This window comes from Schistocerca serialis, chromosome 1 (genome assembly GCF_023864345.2).
Source record: "Schistocerca serialis cubense isolate TAMUIC-IGC-003099 chromosome 1, iqSchSeri2.2, whole genome shotgun sequence".
NCBI lineage: Eukaryota > Metazoa > Arthropoda > Insecta > Orthoptera > Acrididae > Schistocerca > Schistocerca serialis.
In genome coordinates, this window is record NC_064638.1 from 606310165 (window position 1) to 606325841 (window position 15677).

Sequence of the window (15677 nt, forward strand, 5' to 3'; positions counted from 1 at the left end):
TAAGTTCTAGGGGACTGATGACCTCAGCAGTTAAATCCCATAGTGCTCAGAGCCATTCGAACCATTTAACCAGAAACTAGCTTCACGCGAATTAATTATCCGAGAAATACAGGTCCCAATGTGTATTTTTTCAAATCGTTATATTTGTCTGTATGGAGGACGCTTCAAGAAGAGTGACATGCTTCTGTCAGAATTATGAAGATTATTGTTGCGACTTCCATGTACATTCGTGCTCAAAAGTAACCGAATGACCTGAATTGCATTTCGCCTGATTCGCATACAACTCTCATAACGCAGCTGTCTAGCAGGTCCTCTAATCGCACCTCAGTACAGTCGTTTGACTATTAAAAATGGTTCCAGCAGATCACCACTAGAAAACACTACTCTGTACCGCAATAACTCAAGATGTAAAGTAATACCACGATACTACAAATATCAGGGAACACCTCATCACAGATAAGACTGTCTTTAAGGCTCGTAAGCTCACATTTATTACAACAAATGACATGCCTGAAATGTTACCACTCTCACTATTATGTCAGATAGGTAATGCACGTATTAAGTTCGTCGTATTCATGATTTCCTCTTCAAAGTAACGTACCGTACTTGTTATTTAACACCAAATGACATTAAAAATTTACGTTTTTCACGAACTGCTAGTTGAGAATATGCATGAACTTCAAATGACACGACGAACCGTCTCCTTCTGCATATGGATTCAAAACCAGGTCATGCATACCAAGCAAAAATTTCGTGACTGACGAAAACTAACAGTCATTCCTGACTAGGCGTACAGAGAGTGATGTACCTCGATTTTTGACAGTATCAGTTAGGAAATATCAACTTTAAATTACATAACGTAAACATTTTTAACGGACGCGAATTCCTACAGAACATCTATTGTCCCTGTTAGCGAACTACGAGAGATATTAAATATTGCTTCTTCACAAGTAACTTACTTGAAATGCCATGAGGTAAAGCTTTGTGTTGGACAGGGATTCGAGCCCAGAACCTATTCGGATTGTTATCGAAGCACAATCAACTGTGACATATTCCGATAGTTCTCGGCAGTAGCAAGATGTTGTAACTGAAATGACGAGACGAAGCATTAATTTTTTCTTTCCAAGGACTCCAACCCGGCACGTATCGCTGTTATATTCTAGACAAAACGAACGTTAAATATGGGTTTGTTACACCAGCAGCGACATGTGAGCATGTTTGAACTAGAAATAATATGACGAAGAGTTCAGTGCTGACTGGTAATGGAACCCCACACGTATCGTTGTTGACTACACACAAAGAAACGTCAGCTACCGAATTTTTCTCCACCAGCAGCTCAGAATAGCATCCTTGAACTTACAGTGATCTCGCAAATAGTTCTGTGTCTCACTGGGAGTCAAAAACGTCAGATGCGTTAGTGCTGACAACGAATGAAAATACATTAAAAATCAAAATTATTATGCACTAGGAGATAGGTATTCTCCTGCTAGAGCTTGATAATATATAATGAAACTTTAGTACCGGGCCAGGAGTCGAACCCATTCAAGCGCAACATGTGGAGATGTTGATGAATCTGCAGTTTTGAACAAACAACAAATTGCAATCGAGCTGTATTGTCACGAAGGGATCAAATTCCGCGTTAAGGGTGGTCTGAGTTGCATTCCCAGTTCAGAACCAATTTTATCGACATACAGAAGCTCAAATAAAAGATGGGATAAGTGTCCTGTGACCCCACATAGCGTCTGTTTCGTCACTAGAAATAAATAACTAGTATAAGAAAGGTTACTGGTGATAGAGTTTCTACATGTCGCCACTCCAGACTTTATTGTGGTTCAACCTAACGTCCACTTGGTAGAGAAGGAATATCATGTTTAACGTGAATTTCAGACCACAGAGCCATTATACCTTCTTCACTTGGCGTAGCCAGAAGAGAACAGAATCTGTCTCTCCCTATCAAAAATCTTTGATAGAAGCTGGAATCGAACCCAGACCATCAGTATACAAATCTACCAGCAATCCAACAACCCACCAAATGATCTTTGCTGGGACTCATTTTTCTATTTTAACGCCGTTGCGCCACACTGGTTGAGAATTCTGACACACAGGCTCCCTGTAGTGGTTTCAGTACATTCATTTACTTGGTTGACCGAATCGCCATGAACTAGCTGCTAGCTGCCTCGGCTACCCAGTGCATACATTCGGCTCTATTTTGTAATCACCGAAATAAAATCACGTAACTGCCACCTACACAGAACTGCCAACAGTGTAGGATGCAGAAATTTAAATAGGAAGTTTTCCTTTCCACTTGAGCTACTCTATTGCGCTATCTGTCCGTTTAAAACGTCGTGTAGTGCAAAAGAAAAGCTGTAACTGTCTGTCTCTCAGAAGTCTACTTCCGGCCTTATGCATTATCTCATAACACCACGGAATGCGAAAGTTCTGGAAGAATTATTATTGACTTCGCAAGGTGGTGTAGCTACGGTTCAGCTCGCAGTGTAACGGTAAGTGCAGTGCACTGTAGACAAAACGTTGCGAGTTCAAATATATTCATTGTTACAGTTTTTAAACGCGATTCTGCTGTTTGCTGACGTTATCAGTCTAATGGAAATTAGAACATAATTCCATTCACTGCTCAGCCCAAAATAGTCGCTTGTGGAGAAACGGCCAACTACTGTGATATTTTGTTCTTTTCACATTTAATAGACAGCCAGGCAGCAGATGCATCTCGTAAAATTTGTATTACGTATGGGGAGATCGCATCGAGCCAAAATACGTCAGAAAAATATTTTCTACATTAGCTGTCGTGTGGTAGTGGCATTTTATTCTTCTTCAAACCTTGTTTGACAGCTTTAACTCGGACCAAGTTTTCTACATGTAATGCGCATTGTCAGACTGTTATAGATAACATCAGAGAATTCGCATATATCGTTGATGATTAATTTCTCTCTTATGTTTACTATTGCTTAAACAACACTAAAAGAAACCCTACGAAAATTGTTCACTGTATTATGAGAAATGAAATAAAACTACCCACGATAACCTTATGACGGAAGTCTGTTTTAATAAATGTGAGTATCTGTACACAAGCGTTCCTCTGTCGAACCGAATTAGTAAAATACTACTCACTTAGATTTCGATTGGGTTTGTGTTTAATTGGTATGCTGTGTCATACTCAAGAGGTATGCAAATATAGCATTTCATAAATAAAGTTATGTATTCCTAGAAACCCAAAATTTGCTTGTCAGCAACGGAAAGAGGCATTACCCGTTGTGCAGCATTGTATGATTTTGACCGTTGCACTATGAGCTGAAAGTATTTTCTTACGATTTCCTTATCGATGTTTGATCTGACTGCTTGCAGCTATTTCACAGAAGGGATAAAAACGTTACAGTCAGCGATACTGGAACTGCGAACCAGAACAGACGCTTCTTCACAGGTCAGCATGTTTGCACGGAGCTAGTGAAGAGGTATGTGTCTGGGAATTCTACTGCGAGGCCAATAGTGACTGCAACTCGTAAATCGCTATTTAAAGGACAAGATTAGTTGGGACTTCCACGTGCAACGAATTTCCTGGGCTGAAAACCGTAAATTTACAATCTTTTGTTACACCTCAAGCGATAACAACTCAGATTATTCAATGGAAATGACAGGAAAAATCAAGTGAACTTTGAGGCTTAATTCCGTGCACACCAGGAAGTAACTCGTCGATCACAGAGTTGCCAAACATACGGTGCCTTGTTGCCAAATCTCAGCTACAGTACCAGCAGGAAGAAGACGAACCAACGTGTTCCTACAGAGGGCTGGGAAGTGACAATAGCTGGTATCTCAAAAACGCGGCTGGCACAGCCTGGAATACGTAATGCGTCTGATTCGCATTTCTGTAACTACGTTTAGGGACTGGAGCGTAGTTACTAATAACACTCAGAGCTGACTGTAAACTAAGCATCATAAATCAGCGACACTCATAGTTGGTATTGTATTTCTTTCGTAAGTGTATTCAAAACTAAGAAACTTATTCATGGACGTTTTCGTGCCTGGCTGATACACAAGCACAATAAACTAATAAAAATAAAAATCAGTGTTTGTGTGCGTGTGTGTGTGTGTGTGTGTGTGTGTGTGTGTGAGAGAGAGAGAGAGAGAGAGAGAGAGAGAGAGAGAGAGAGGCACAGAAAAATATAAAAAAGAATGTGAGAGTAAATAATTGTTGTAAAGAAATTGCTTCATGGTATGTAAAGAAATCTTTCATTAAAATGACACGTTCCGCATCATCACGAAATGTCGTATTCATGATCTACAGAACAAATATTAATCGAATCAAATCTAACCTAATCTAATCTAACCATATTGCTGACTAGCCATGAAGAGTCATGAATTACCGAAATTTTCGCCAATATCAGTAACCAAATCGAAACTTGAAAATAAAAGACCACAGTTTTTGTAATAAACCGGGACACCTATCAAGACCCTTTCGTCTCTGTTAACTAACCACAAAAGACGTCTGATATACCTCCATTTAGAAGTGACAAAGTGTGTATGCATTTAAAGATGAAGCACATGATGTGAAGTTCTGTGATGGAGATACGAACCCAACACGAAATCGGATTGTTAACTAAGTAAAGTTAAATGTTATGTATCGATTTTTCTTACCAGCTGTTAGGTGTTTGAATCTAAAATAAGGATATAAATTTTTGTGCCTGAGCGACAATCAAACCGCACACCTACCGTCCTTCTTTATCATCCATGAATATAGCTTAAGTACCAATTGGTTACTCACCAACAGTAAGGTTTCTGCGTGTTTGACCAGAAATAACGACACCTATGGCGAATGCTGGCAACACATGAACAGACACAGTACAATCAAACGAAAAGATCAACCTGACACAAACTGCAGGAAGTTTATTTTACAACCTTCGTATCTGGATAAAGAGCTCTTCCTATTTGAGATATCTGTGAACGTTGCTGCATAAGACGATTTAAGAAGAAACTAAATTTCTTCAGCTACGACAATGTTTAAAGAAATCGTCTTAACGGCACTAAACCATGGTTTGTGAATCGTTTCACAGCCGTACTCTGCCGCATTTCGCTGGTTGGAAGGCAAAAAGCTTACTGACTGATTTCAAAGAAGGGATAGGGGGACGAAATGTCTCCCACTGGAAGGTCATATTGTTTCATTTAAATGATTACAAAATCAGATAAAACGAACAGTGAGGTTGCCAGTAAAAGCACATTATTGTTGTCAGTAAGATGTCGCAGTGCCCAGGGCCTGTAAAGATAAACAGCCTGTTTAGATCAGGCATATTGTATACAGGAGTGGAAGAGAGAGCACCACTAAATTCTACAATCCGTATGCCTTGCGTACACACAGAAATTACTGTTACAGAGTACTTATGGAGCCCCATGGGTTGGTTGCGTATTTTCCGGTGAGAAAGAGCACTGGCAAATAGTCTTCGCTACATTAGATTACTTAAACTGGTGTCACTCTGAGACAAAATTTATGAAAAGCGACTAAGTGTAACGTCAATGGGTCGGATGCGAGTTTTGCAACTGTGGAATACTTTCCCACATTACAGAAGCGAATATTAAATTTGAACTAATATTGCGAAAGTTTTGGACTTGGATAGATTAGCATGAAAATCTTTCTGTTTATTGCAAAGATAATCCGGTAGCTCAGACGGTAGAGCACTTGCCCGCGAAAGGCAAATGTCCCGAGTTCGAGTTTCGGTCGCGCACACAGTTTTAATCTGCCAGGAAGTGTCATATTATTTCTATTTCAAACATGCTCACATGTCGCTGCTGGTGTAACAAACCCATATTTAACGTTCGTTTTCTCTAGAATATAACAGCGATAGGTGCCGGGTTGGAGTCCTTGGAAGGAATAAATTAATATTTCGTCTCGTCATTTCAGTTAGAACATCTTGCTACTGCCGAGAAATATCGGAATGTGTCACAGTTGATTGTGCTTCGATAACAATCCGATTAGGTTCTGGCTTCGAATCCCTGTCCAACACAAAGCTTTACCTCATGGCATTTCAAGTAAGTTACTTGTGAAGAAGCAATATTTAATATGTCTCGTAGTTCGCTAACAGGGACAATAGATGTTCTGTAGGAATTCGCGTCCGTTAAAAATGTTTACGTTATGTAATTTAAAGTTGATATTTCCTAACTGATACTGTCTAAAATCGAGGTACATCACTCTCTGTACGCCGAGTCAGGAATGACTGTTAGTTTCCGTCAGTCACGAAATTTTTGCTTAGTCTGCATGACCTGGGTTTGAATCCATATGCAGAACGAGACGGTTCGTCGTGTCATTTGAAGTTCATGCATATTCTCAACTATTAGCTCGTGAAAAACTTAAATTTTTAATGTCATTTGGTGTTAAATAATAAGTACGGTATGTTACTTTGAAGAGGAAATCATGAATACGATGAACTTACTTCGTGCATTACCTATCTGACATAATAGTGAGAGTGGTAACATTTCAGGAATGTCATTTGTTGTAATAAATGTGAGCTTACGAACCTTAAAGACAGTCTTATCTGTGATAAGGTGTTCCCTGATATTTGTAGTATTGTGGTATTACTTTACATCTTGAGTTATTGCGGTACAGAGTAGTGTTTTCTAGTGGTGATCTGCTGGAACCATTTTTAATAGTCAAACGACTGTACTGAGGTGCGATTAGAGGACCTGCTAGACAGCTGCGTTATGAGGGTTGTATGCGAATCAGGCGAAATGCAATTCAGGTCGTTCGGATACTTTTGAGCAGAGCTGTACAAATAGGCAACTACGAGGTCATATAGTGCGATATGTGAAAAGGTGGCTGTGCGTTCACAACCTCTGAAATAAAAGATTGGCAGCATGTATATAGATATTTCACGTGGTTACTGCTTCGGCTTATGCATTTCGATGCGAGCATATAAGGCCATCTTTGTTCCTTTCCCTATCGAGCTGTTTGAGTCAGGAATATCTATGATCCTGATACATGTGATGAACGCATTTGTTTCCCGCTTCGTCTGGAGTGGTGGGCACTGACATAATATCAGCTTCCGCAGAGAGTGCGACAGGTGCAGATTCTTGTATAAGTGCACTCTTGCTGCCACGACGTGGGGATAGCACGCTGCCAACTGCGCCACGTGGGTCGAAGCCTGGTAAAAATTGTGTATTGTTATGATAATCATTGAGCTTCTTTCAACTTATTCTTCATTTGAGACGAGAGTATAAACATTGCGATTGCTTTTCATGTTGTCTTGTGATCAGTGATTCTCAGTCCACGCCTCTTCACGACCAGAAAGTGGACAGTCTCGAAGATTTATCCTGTGTCTTGTTGTGCCGCGTCTTCTCGTAGTAGGCCAATTACCATTGCTAATTATTGCGAGGAAATAAGTTTATGATGTGGCTAAATTGCGTTATGTAGTTGCAGCGGTTTATCAGTGAATTATAAGCTTAAACTTTTGATGAGTGTCTGCTTAAGTAACACGTGGCCCTCAGTTACTGCCCACATTTATCGAAAGTGGTGATGTACAGTATAGTAAATGGCCCCTTCCCCCCCCCCCCCCCCCCCGGCGCCCCCCCCCCCCCCGACCACCAATCCGCCTGTTGTGCAGCAATACGTAGGGATCATCCACAGCCATTCATGACAGATGAAGGTCACAGCTGCAGCCATTACCAGTATATTATGTTCAGGACTTATTCTGTCAAAATGATCTCTAGAGTCGTAACCATTCAGTAGGATCTTCTAGGGGGCAGACGTCTGATGATACTCACTCTTTACTTTTTCTTTAGACGATCGAGTCACATTTAGTGTGATGTAACAAGGGCTCCAGCCTTTGGTGAGGTGGTATCGATGCTCAATGATATGACTTAAATTAGATTACAATAATTAAAAGGTCTTGCTCGCTAGTACACAAAGTCGAGCGATTTTTGTACCTAGATAGTATCTGTAGACAATCGAGCGATTTTGTATATCGACAGCTGAGAGATATTTCTTGGTTATACACATGCTTTTGCGACAAAATCGCAATAATTTCTGACTCCCGCCGCAACATTTCATGGTGTGGGTACGCTGGTAGCCATTGTCTCCTGTTATTATCTAGGCAGTGTGGGAAAAGGTGGGACGGTTTTTTGTTATGTTTGTTTTTGTTTATTCAATATCAGTGATTGTGAAAAAAAAGTCGAAAGTAAATTATAGTCGAAACGAGGCCCTTCCACAAGCAGATCGCGTTTCCACCAACGTTTCCTCTTTCTATTTTTTTTCACTACCCACAAGCCGCAATCCCAACTGGGTCAACCGTAAGTAGCAAATATCGAGGCATAAGGCATTCGAGTGTGTACACGATACAAAGTACCTAGACAGTGTATATACATTGTCTAGTAAGATGTCTACAGACAGTCCTTCAGCAATCCACAGACAGTCGCTCGATTTTGTATCCAAGTGTGTACTTGCCTTTACAGTATTAATATTTGTAACTGCGGATGCGCATGCAGACTGCACAGGCTCGGAATGTGTCGGCCGTGAAGTGAGCAGAGGCTGTGCGCAGGCTGGCGTGGGCGGCGGCGGTGTGCGGCAGCGCGCTGCTGGCGGCCCTGGTGGGGGCGGAGGCGTGGCGGGGCTACGCGCGGGCGCCGGCCGCCATGCAGGTGGAGAGCACGCACTGGCCGCTGCGCGCGCTGCCCTTCCCCGCCGTCACCGTCTGCCCCGGCCGGCGCGTCGTCGCCCGCCTCGCGCTGCCGCTGCTCGCCAGGTCAGCCACTCCACACGAATTCCAGTCGTAAAGTATTCACTGTTAAATTACGTAATTACAGGGTGATTCAGGAGGAATATTGCATAATTTGTGAGGTGATTCTACATGTGAAACTAAGCGGAAAAGTCCTACGAACGTGCTTCCGATTTTCGATCTTTACGAACTGGAGCGGATTGAAGACTACACAGATCCGTAAATAATTTTGAAGATAGGCCTAAGTGTGGATATTACTTACCGAAATTCTACTCTACTGGCCATTAAAATTGCTACAGCACGAAGATGACGTGCTACAGACGCGAAATTTAACCGACAAGAAGAAGATGCTGTGATACGCAAATGATTAGTTTTTCAGAGCATTCACACAAGGTTGGCGCCGGTGGCGACATCTACAACGTGCTGATATGAGGAAAGTTTCCAACCGATTTCTCGTACACAAACAGCAGTTGACCGGCGTTGTGATGCCTCGTGTAAGGAGGAGAAATGCGTACCATCACGTATCCGACTGTGATAAAGGTCGGATTGTAGCCTCTCGCGATTGCGGTTTATCGTATCGCGACATTGCTGCTCACGTTGGTCGAGATACAATGACTGTTAGCAGCATATGGAATCGGTGGGTTTAGGAGGGTAATACGGAACGCCGTGCTGGATCCCAACGGCCTGTTATCACTAGCAGTCGAGATGACAGGCATCATATCCGCATGACTGTAACGAATCGTGCAGACACGTCTCAATTCCTAAGTCAACAGATGGGGATGTTTGCAAGACAACAACCACCTGCACGAACAGTTCGACGACGTTTGCAGCAGCGTGGACTATCAGTTCGGAGACCATGCTGCGGTTACCATTGACGCTGCATCACAGACAGGAGCGCCTGCGAAACGACGAACCTGGGTGCACGAATGGCAAAACGTCATTTTTTCGGATGAATCCAGGTTCTGTTTACAGCATCATGATGGTCGCATCCTTTTTTGGCGACATCGCGGTGAACGCACATTGGAAGCGTGTATTCGTCATCGCCATTCTGGCGTATCACCCGGTGTGATGGTATGGGGTGCCATTGGTTACACGTCTCGGTCACCTCTTGTTCGCATTGACGGCACTTTGAACAGTGGACGTTACATTTAAGATGTGTTACGACCCGTGGCTTTACCCTTAATTCGATTCCTGCGAAACCCTACATTTCAGCAGGATAATGCACGACAGTATGTTGCAGGTACTGTACGGGCCTTTCTGGATAGAAAAAATGTTCGACTGCTGCCGTCGCCAGCACATTCTCCAGATCTCTCACCAATTGAAAATGTCTGGTCAATGGTGGCCGAGCAACTGGCTCGTCACAATACGCCAGTCACTACTCTTGATGAACTGTGGTATTGTGCTGGAGCTGTATGGGCAGCTGTATCTGTACACGCCATCCAAGCTCTTTTTGACTCAATGCCCAGGCGTATCAAGGCCGTTATTAAGGCCAGAGGTGGTTGCTCTGGGTACTGATTTCTCAGGATCTGTGCACCCAAATTGCGTGAAAATGTAATCACATGTCAGTTCTAGTATAATATATTTGTCCAATGAATACCCGTTTATTATCTGCATTCCTTTTTGTGTAGCAATTTTAATGGCCAGTAGTGTAACAAAATTGTCATCTGCTTACTGAGTCATCTGGATAAAGATGTTGCATGTGTAAGTAGGCTGTTTAGGTTTTCTTGTTTGTAACGTCACGTAGCGCTCTGTATGAAAATCACTTGCTGTGCTGTGTGCAGAGTGTGGCTGGTTGGCTTTGTTGGAATACTCGCCATTGTAGCATTGGGCAGTTGGCTGTTAACAGCGCGTAGCATTGCGCAGTTGGAGGCGAGCCGCCAGCAGTGGTGGATGTGGGGAGAGAGATGGCGGAGTTTTGGAATTTGTAATACTGGATATCATGAAGTGCTATGTATATTATGATTTTTCAACACTATTAAGGTAAATACATTGTTTGTTCTCTATCAAAATCTTTCATTTGCTAACTATGCCTATCAGTAGTTAGTGCCTTCCGTAGTTTGAATCTTTTATTTAGCTGGCAGTGGTGGCGCTCGCTGTATTGCAGTAGTTCGACTAACGAAGATTTTTGTGAGGTAAGTGATTTTTGAAAGGTATAGGTTAATGTTAGTCAGGGCCATTCTTTTGTAGGGATTATTGAAAGTCAGATTGCGTTGCGCTAAAAATATTGTGTGTCAGTTTATGCACAGTCTTGTATAATTGTTCAAAGGGGACGTTTCACATGGAATGGATAAAAGCTCTCGGAATCTAACGTATGCCACACTATGCCACACTTGCGTTTGTGGAATATCAAGCTGACGCCTAACGATCCGTGTTCTGGCGGTGGCACTCCGTTGTGCCACTGTAATACGTCTCCCCTTTCCTCAACTGACTGGATGGCCTCAGATTCTTTTGTTACATGTACACTGGGTAGTGTTGCAGATTCACGTAATGTTTGAAAACTCTTGGAAATACCCTGGCACGAGGTGTTCATCGATCAGGGTAACGTTTGGTACTCTGTCACTGCCACATGGGCACTGCCATTACAGTACCTGTACACAAACAACATGTCTATGTATTCTGCATGGATGAACATATGCATTATGTCGGTATTCACGGACACAATGGACTTGCTCTTTTATCCAACACTGAAGCACGACATGCACACGGCCTCACTGCTGGAAAACCCCCACACCTCTTGCAGAATAAACCAGTTATCTGTCCCATCCATATTCCGTCCACCACAGCCCCTGCGCAGCATTTTGGTAAGTAATATTCACACTTGTCTTCATAATTATTCATGGGTGTGTGTCGTCTTCAGCCCGCTCCAGTTCCGTAACAATCGAAAGCTGGACACATGTTCATGGCACTTTTTCGGTTTAGCTTCACACGTAGAGTTACCTAAAAAATTATGTGACATTCCTCCTGAACCACCCAGTACGTCACGAGGCTTGATACGCTTTGAAATTCTCCCATCACAGTACCATATCACGCGGCTGCAAGAGCCAAAATCCCTCACTCAAATAATGTCGTCTAGTAATTCCTTTTCTACGTTTGAAGAGGAACAACGCCGCAACAGTCCCTGCTGAGTTATTAGAAGTGTAAAGCAACAATGCACCACTATTGTATGGCGCAGTGGGTGGGTGCCTTAGACGCGTCCAGCGTGGTCAAACAAGCCTGCACCACAAAGAATTACGTGGCAGACCATGTCCTGGAAATAGAGCGAACACAAGCATAACATAATCTAGGTGATGGTGGAACTAGTGAAAATCAGACACAGATCAGTTTCCAGCATCTTCCACGACATTTTGAACGTGACACAGATCTACGCCAGCTGATTTCCGCTACAGGTCACACCCGTTCAAAAAGCCTGTCGAACCGAGGTAGCTTCAACTGTGTCGGCCCAATCCAGATGACTTCTTCAGCCGCCTAATCACAGTGGATGAGTGCCTTGGAGTATCACACTGACTGATCCTGGATCAGCAATGGAAACAGTGTCCGTTAAAAAAGACGAATAACCAACCACAGTCTGATAAATACAGTCACGACACTCTCTGGGATGATGATGTTTGGTTTGTAGGACACTCAACTGTACGGTCATCAGCGCCCGTACAAAATCCCAATTTTTACACAATCCAATCTAGCCACTGTCACGAATAGTGATGATGAAATAATCAGGACAACACAAACACCCAGTCCCCGGTCAGAGAAAATCCCCAACCCGGCCGGGAATCGAATACGACACACTGATCCAGCGGCAGTAATGCTGGCTACTAGACCGCGAGCTACGGACGACACTCTCTGGTGCAAAAGTTGTTACCGTTTGACAGCTAGAGGTACACAGCACTCCAAGCGATCAGAAAGCCGACAGTCACATGCGTCGTAAGGACAATGTTTGCTTTTAATTATTTTCTACTTAATTAACCAAGTAGTTGTTATATTTTTGCTTTCCATACGTTGGTATGTTACCAAGAGACATGAAATATTGTGAACAAAATGTAAAAACAGCCAAAGCACACTGCTTCAGTGACATAAGCTACAACTCATTCATGACGAAATACTTTGGTATATGTCAATATTTGCAAGTTATTCCCCTGAAAGCAAAAGCATACAAACACATATCATGCATGAAAAACAAGTATTTCTGTTGTTGGCTGTTGTTCTTATCATAGACGCTTCCCTAGACACGTTAAATTTTTAATTATAATTCGTCCTTTCTTATACTTCGCTCAACTTACTAAAACATGAATATTTTTGTAAATATAATTACCTTTTCTTCAAAAGCGAATGTTTTGAAGATTCTTGCCATTTGTGGCTCAGATTTAGCAACAGTTGTGGAATTGATTTTTCCTGTGTTGGATTGCTTTTGACGATATATTATTACGTCTGTGAGGTTTCCACTTAAGCTACAGTTGTAGCGGCTTATTTGATACATTAAGTAATGTGAGTATTAGTTTCCATATTCGTTTCCTACGTTCCACATTCACTGATTGGACTGAAAGTGTAGCGAATAAAACTCTGCTTTGCTGGATAGATACATGACGTCTTTCTATAAAAGGTTAAGTGTTCTGATGTTTACAAGCAACTTTTCTTTAGTAAACGTAAGCGACATTACTCAGTAATTGTCTGTACGTTACAAGAGAATCGTAAATAAACTGTCCTGTAATGCACCGTTTTGTATCTCCCACGATTCCTAGGAAGCTAAATAATCGCAAATGAGGTGTAATTTTTTAGTGATTGTCGATTTTCACGGCGATACATACAATGCTGGTTGTAAAAACTGTTACAAATCACTATAAACGTTAGTATTCGTATTCATCCGATATCGTATTCCGAATTGTCGCTTGCCGTTCGGAGTGGCCGTGCGGTTAGAGCCTCCATGTACGGACTGCGCAACCACTCCCGGTGGAGGTTCGAGTCCTCGTTCGGGCATGGGTGTGTGTTTGCTGCTCTTAGCATAAGTTAGTTTAAATCACTTTAAGTAGTATGTAAAGTCTGCAGACCGATGACCTCAGCAGCTTGGTCCCTTAGGAATTCACACACATTTAAACATTTGAAGTGTCGCTTCCTGGCCACTTGGGGCATTGCAGTCGCTGGAGGCAACAAAAACAAGATGGAGTGTCACGACTGTTATATTAGACTGTAGAACCAACCGTCGTCAAGTTAGATGATGCAGGTACCAGAACTAGCGTAGATTATGCCCATAAGAAGAACACTGTCACACAAAAGTATTAACGAAATCGAATGAGGTGACTGGAGCCTGCAAAGACAAAGCATCATAGAAAGTTGTCCAGCAGGGGTACTTTTGCTACATTATACAACCCCAGGTCATTCTGTGTGGGACACAAACACGCTCTCAGATTTTGCTTCACCTCTCATATTCTCCTGAGATGAGTAATGGACAGAGGCACTTTTTGGCACAGACAATAGGATTCCATTTATATCACTTTCATCAGGGGAAAGGACAAATACAAGCTGAAGTTCACCTCATCCCCCTCTCTTGCCTCCCCTTCCCTTCCCCCTCCCTCTTAGTCATACCCCTCCCCTCACCCATTCCCTCATTCCACTTCTCCTTCTCCCCCTACAAATTTAAGATGATGGATCTAGCACATCTGTCCTAAGTTAAAATGATAGTCTAAAGATCGGTGATGGTGGTTCTGGCTCATGCATTTTGCTATTTATTAATGTGCAATTACCCTGGAGCTGGCAGCGTCATGAGTGCTGGAGCAGACAGCATCGACCCACAAAGTGCATGTCCAAGGATATACAGCCATTGATTGGTTTGCATGGGGAAACAATGAGTGGGGTCCAGGACAATTTTTTCAAATCTACAGACTGGTTTGAACAAGTGCCTCACAAGTTTCTACATCTTCAGCATCACCATTCCTCACACCAGGTTGCAGGAAGCATATCTATTCTATATATGTGTGTGTGTGTGTGTGTGTTTGTGTGTGTGTGTGTCTGTGTGGTATGTGTGTGTGTGGTGGAAGTGTAGTATGAGCTTTCATGTAAACGTCTAACCACGCATTTCCAGTTTATTTAAATCAATGAGTTATTGTGACAGGGCTTGTGATTCAGGGCATGCTTTGTAAATAAAAAAAGGATGCATGGTAATCAATTATTTTGTTCACTCATTAAATGCTTTATACATAGTCTGTGTTAGACAGTCTATCAAGGCTAGCAGCAGGAAAAAAACTTAATGTATGTAACGTGTACATGCATTACAAACCTTTCACTAGAATATCTATCATCGCAGGGCATGAACTCTCTTTATCTAGATGTTTTGTTTTGCATGCAATATTAATACTGTTAATACCATGTGTAAAATACATCTTTCTCCTGTACAAAAAAAGGAAAAGTTTAATGTCCCATCAATAGTGCAGTCGTAGAGGCAGAGCACAAGCTTCGATTATGAAAGGATGGAGCGATTTAGGGAAACCATAGAAAACTGTAAGCTCGGTGCCCCAATGGAGAATTAACTTGTATGTGCAATCTATATAGCATCTCACTATATATTTCATTTTCTTTTAAGCTGATTAACAGATGATACTGAAGTTCATTTACAACCTTTAAGCTGAAATCTGTATTCTCCAAATAAGAACATACAAACACACACACACACACACACACACACACACACACACACACACACACACACATACTTAACAGTATGATATACTGGTCAAATTATTCCTCACACAAATATATATACCTGTACACCTACTATCTCTCTCCCTTTCTCTCTCTCTCTCTATGTCTTTCTCTCATCCCAATGAATAGTGGAAGTGGAGTTGTATTTCAATTCTACTACAGCACATGACCCACTTATCATGATAAAACAGATCGATTTTCATTTGGCCTATAGCATGAACCACATGTCCCTTGGACATGAACTGATGTACCACATGTGGAGCATCATCTGGACCACCT

General features: G+C 42.1%; 1 protein-coding gene across 1 annotated transcript in view; it reads left to right on the forward strand.

The window, feature by feature from the left end:
* The first annotated feature begins 8628 nt into the window (after nucleotides 1-8628).
* The window catches only part of LOC126418942 (pickpocket protein 19-like), a 168007-nt gene continuing 160958 nt past the window's right edge, over nucleotides 8629-15677 (forward strand). Inside the window, exon 1 of the mRNA XM_050086016.1 lies at nucleotides 8629-8738. Coding sequence (XP_049941973.1) covers nucleotides 8629-8738 — 110 coding nt within the window. The remainder of the gene's footprint in view (nucleotides 8739-15677) is intronic.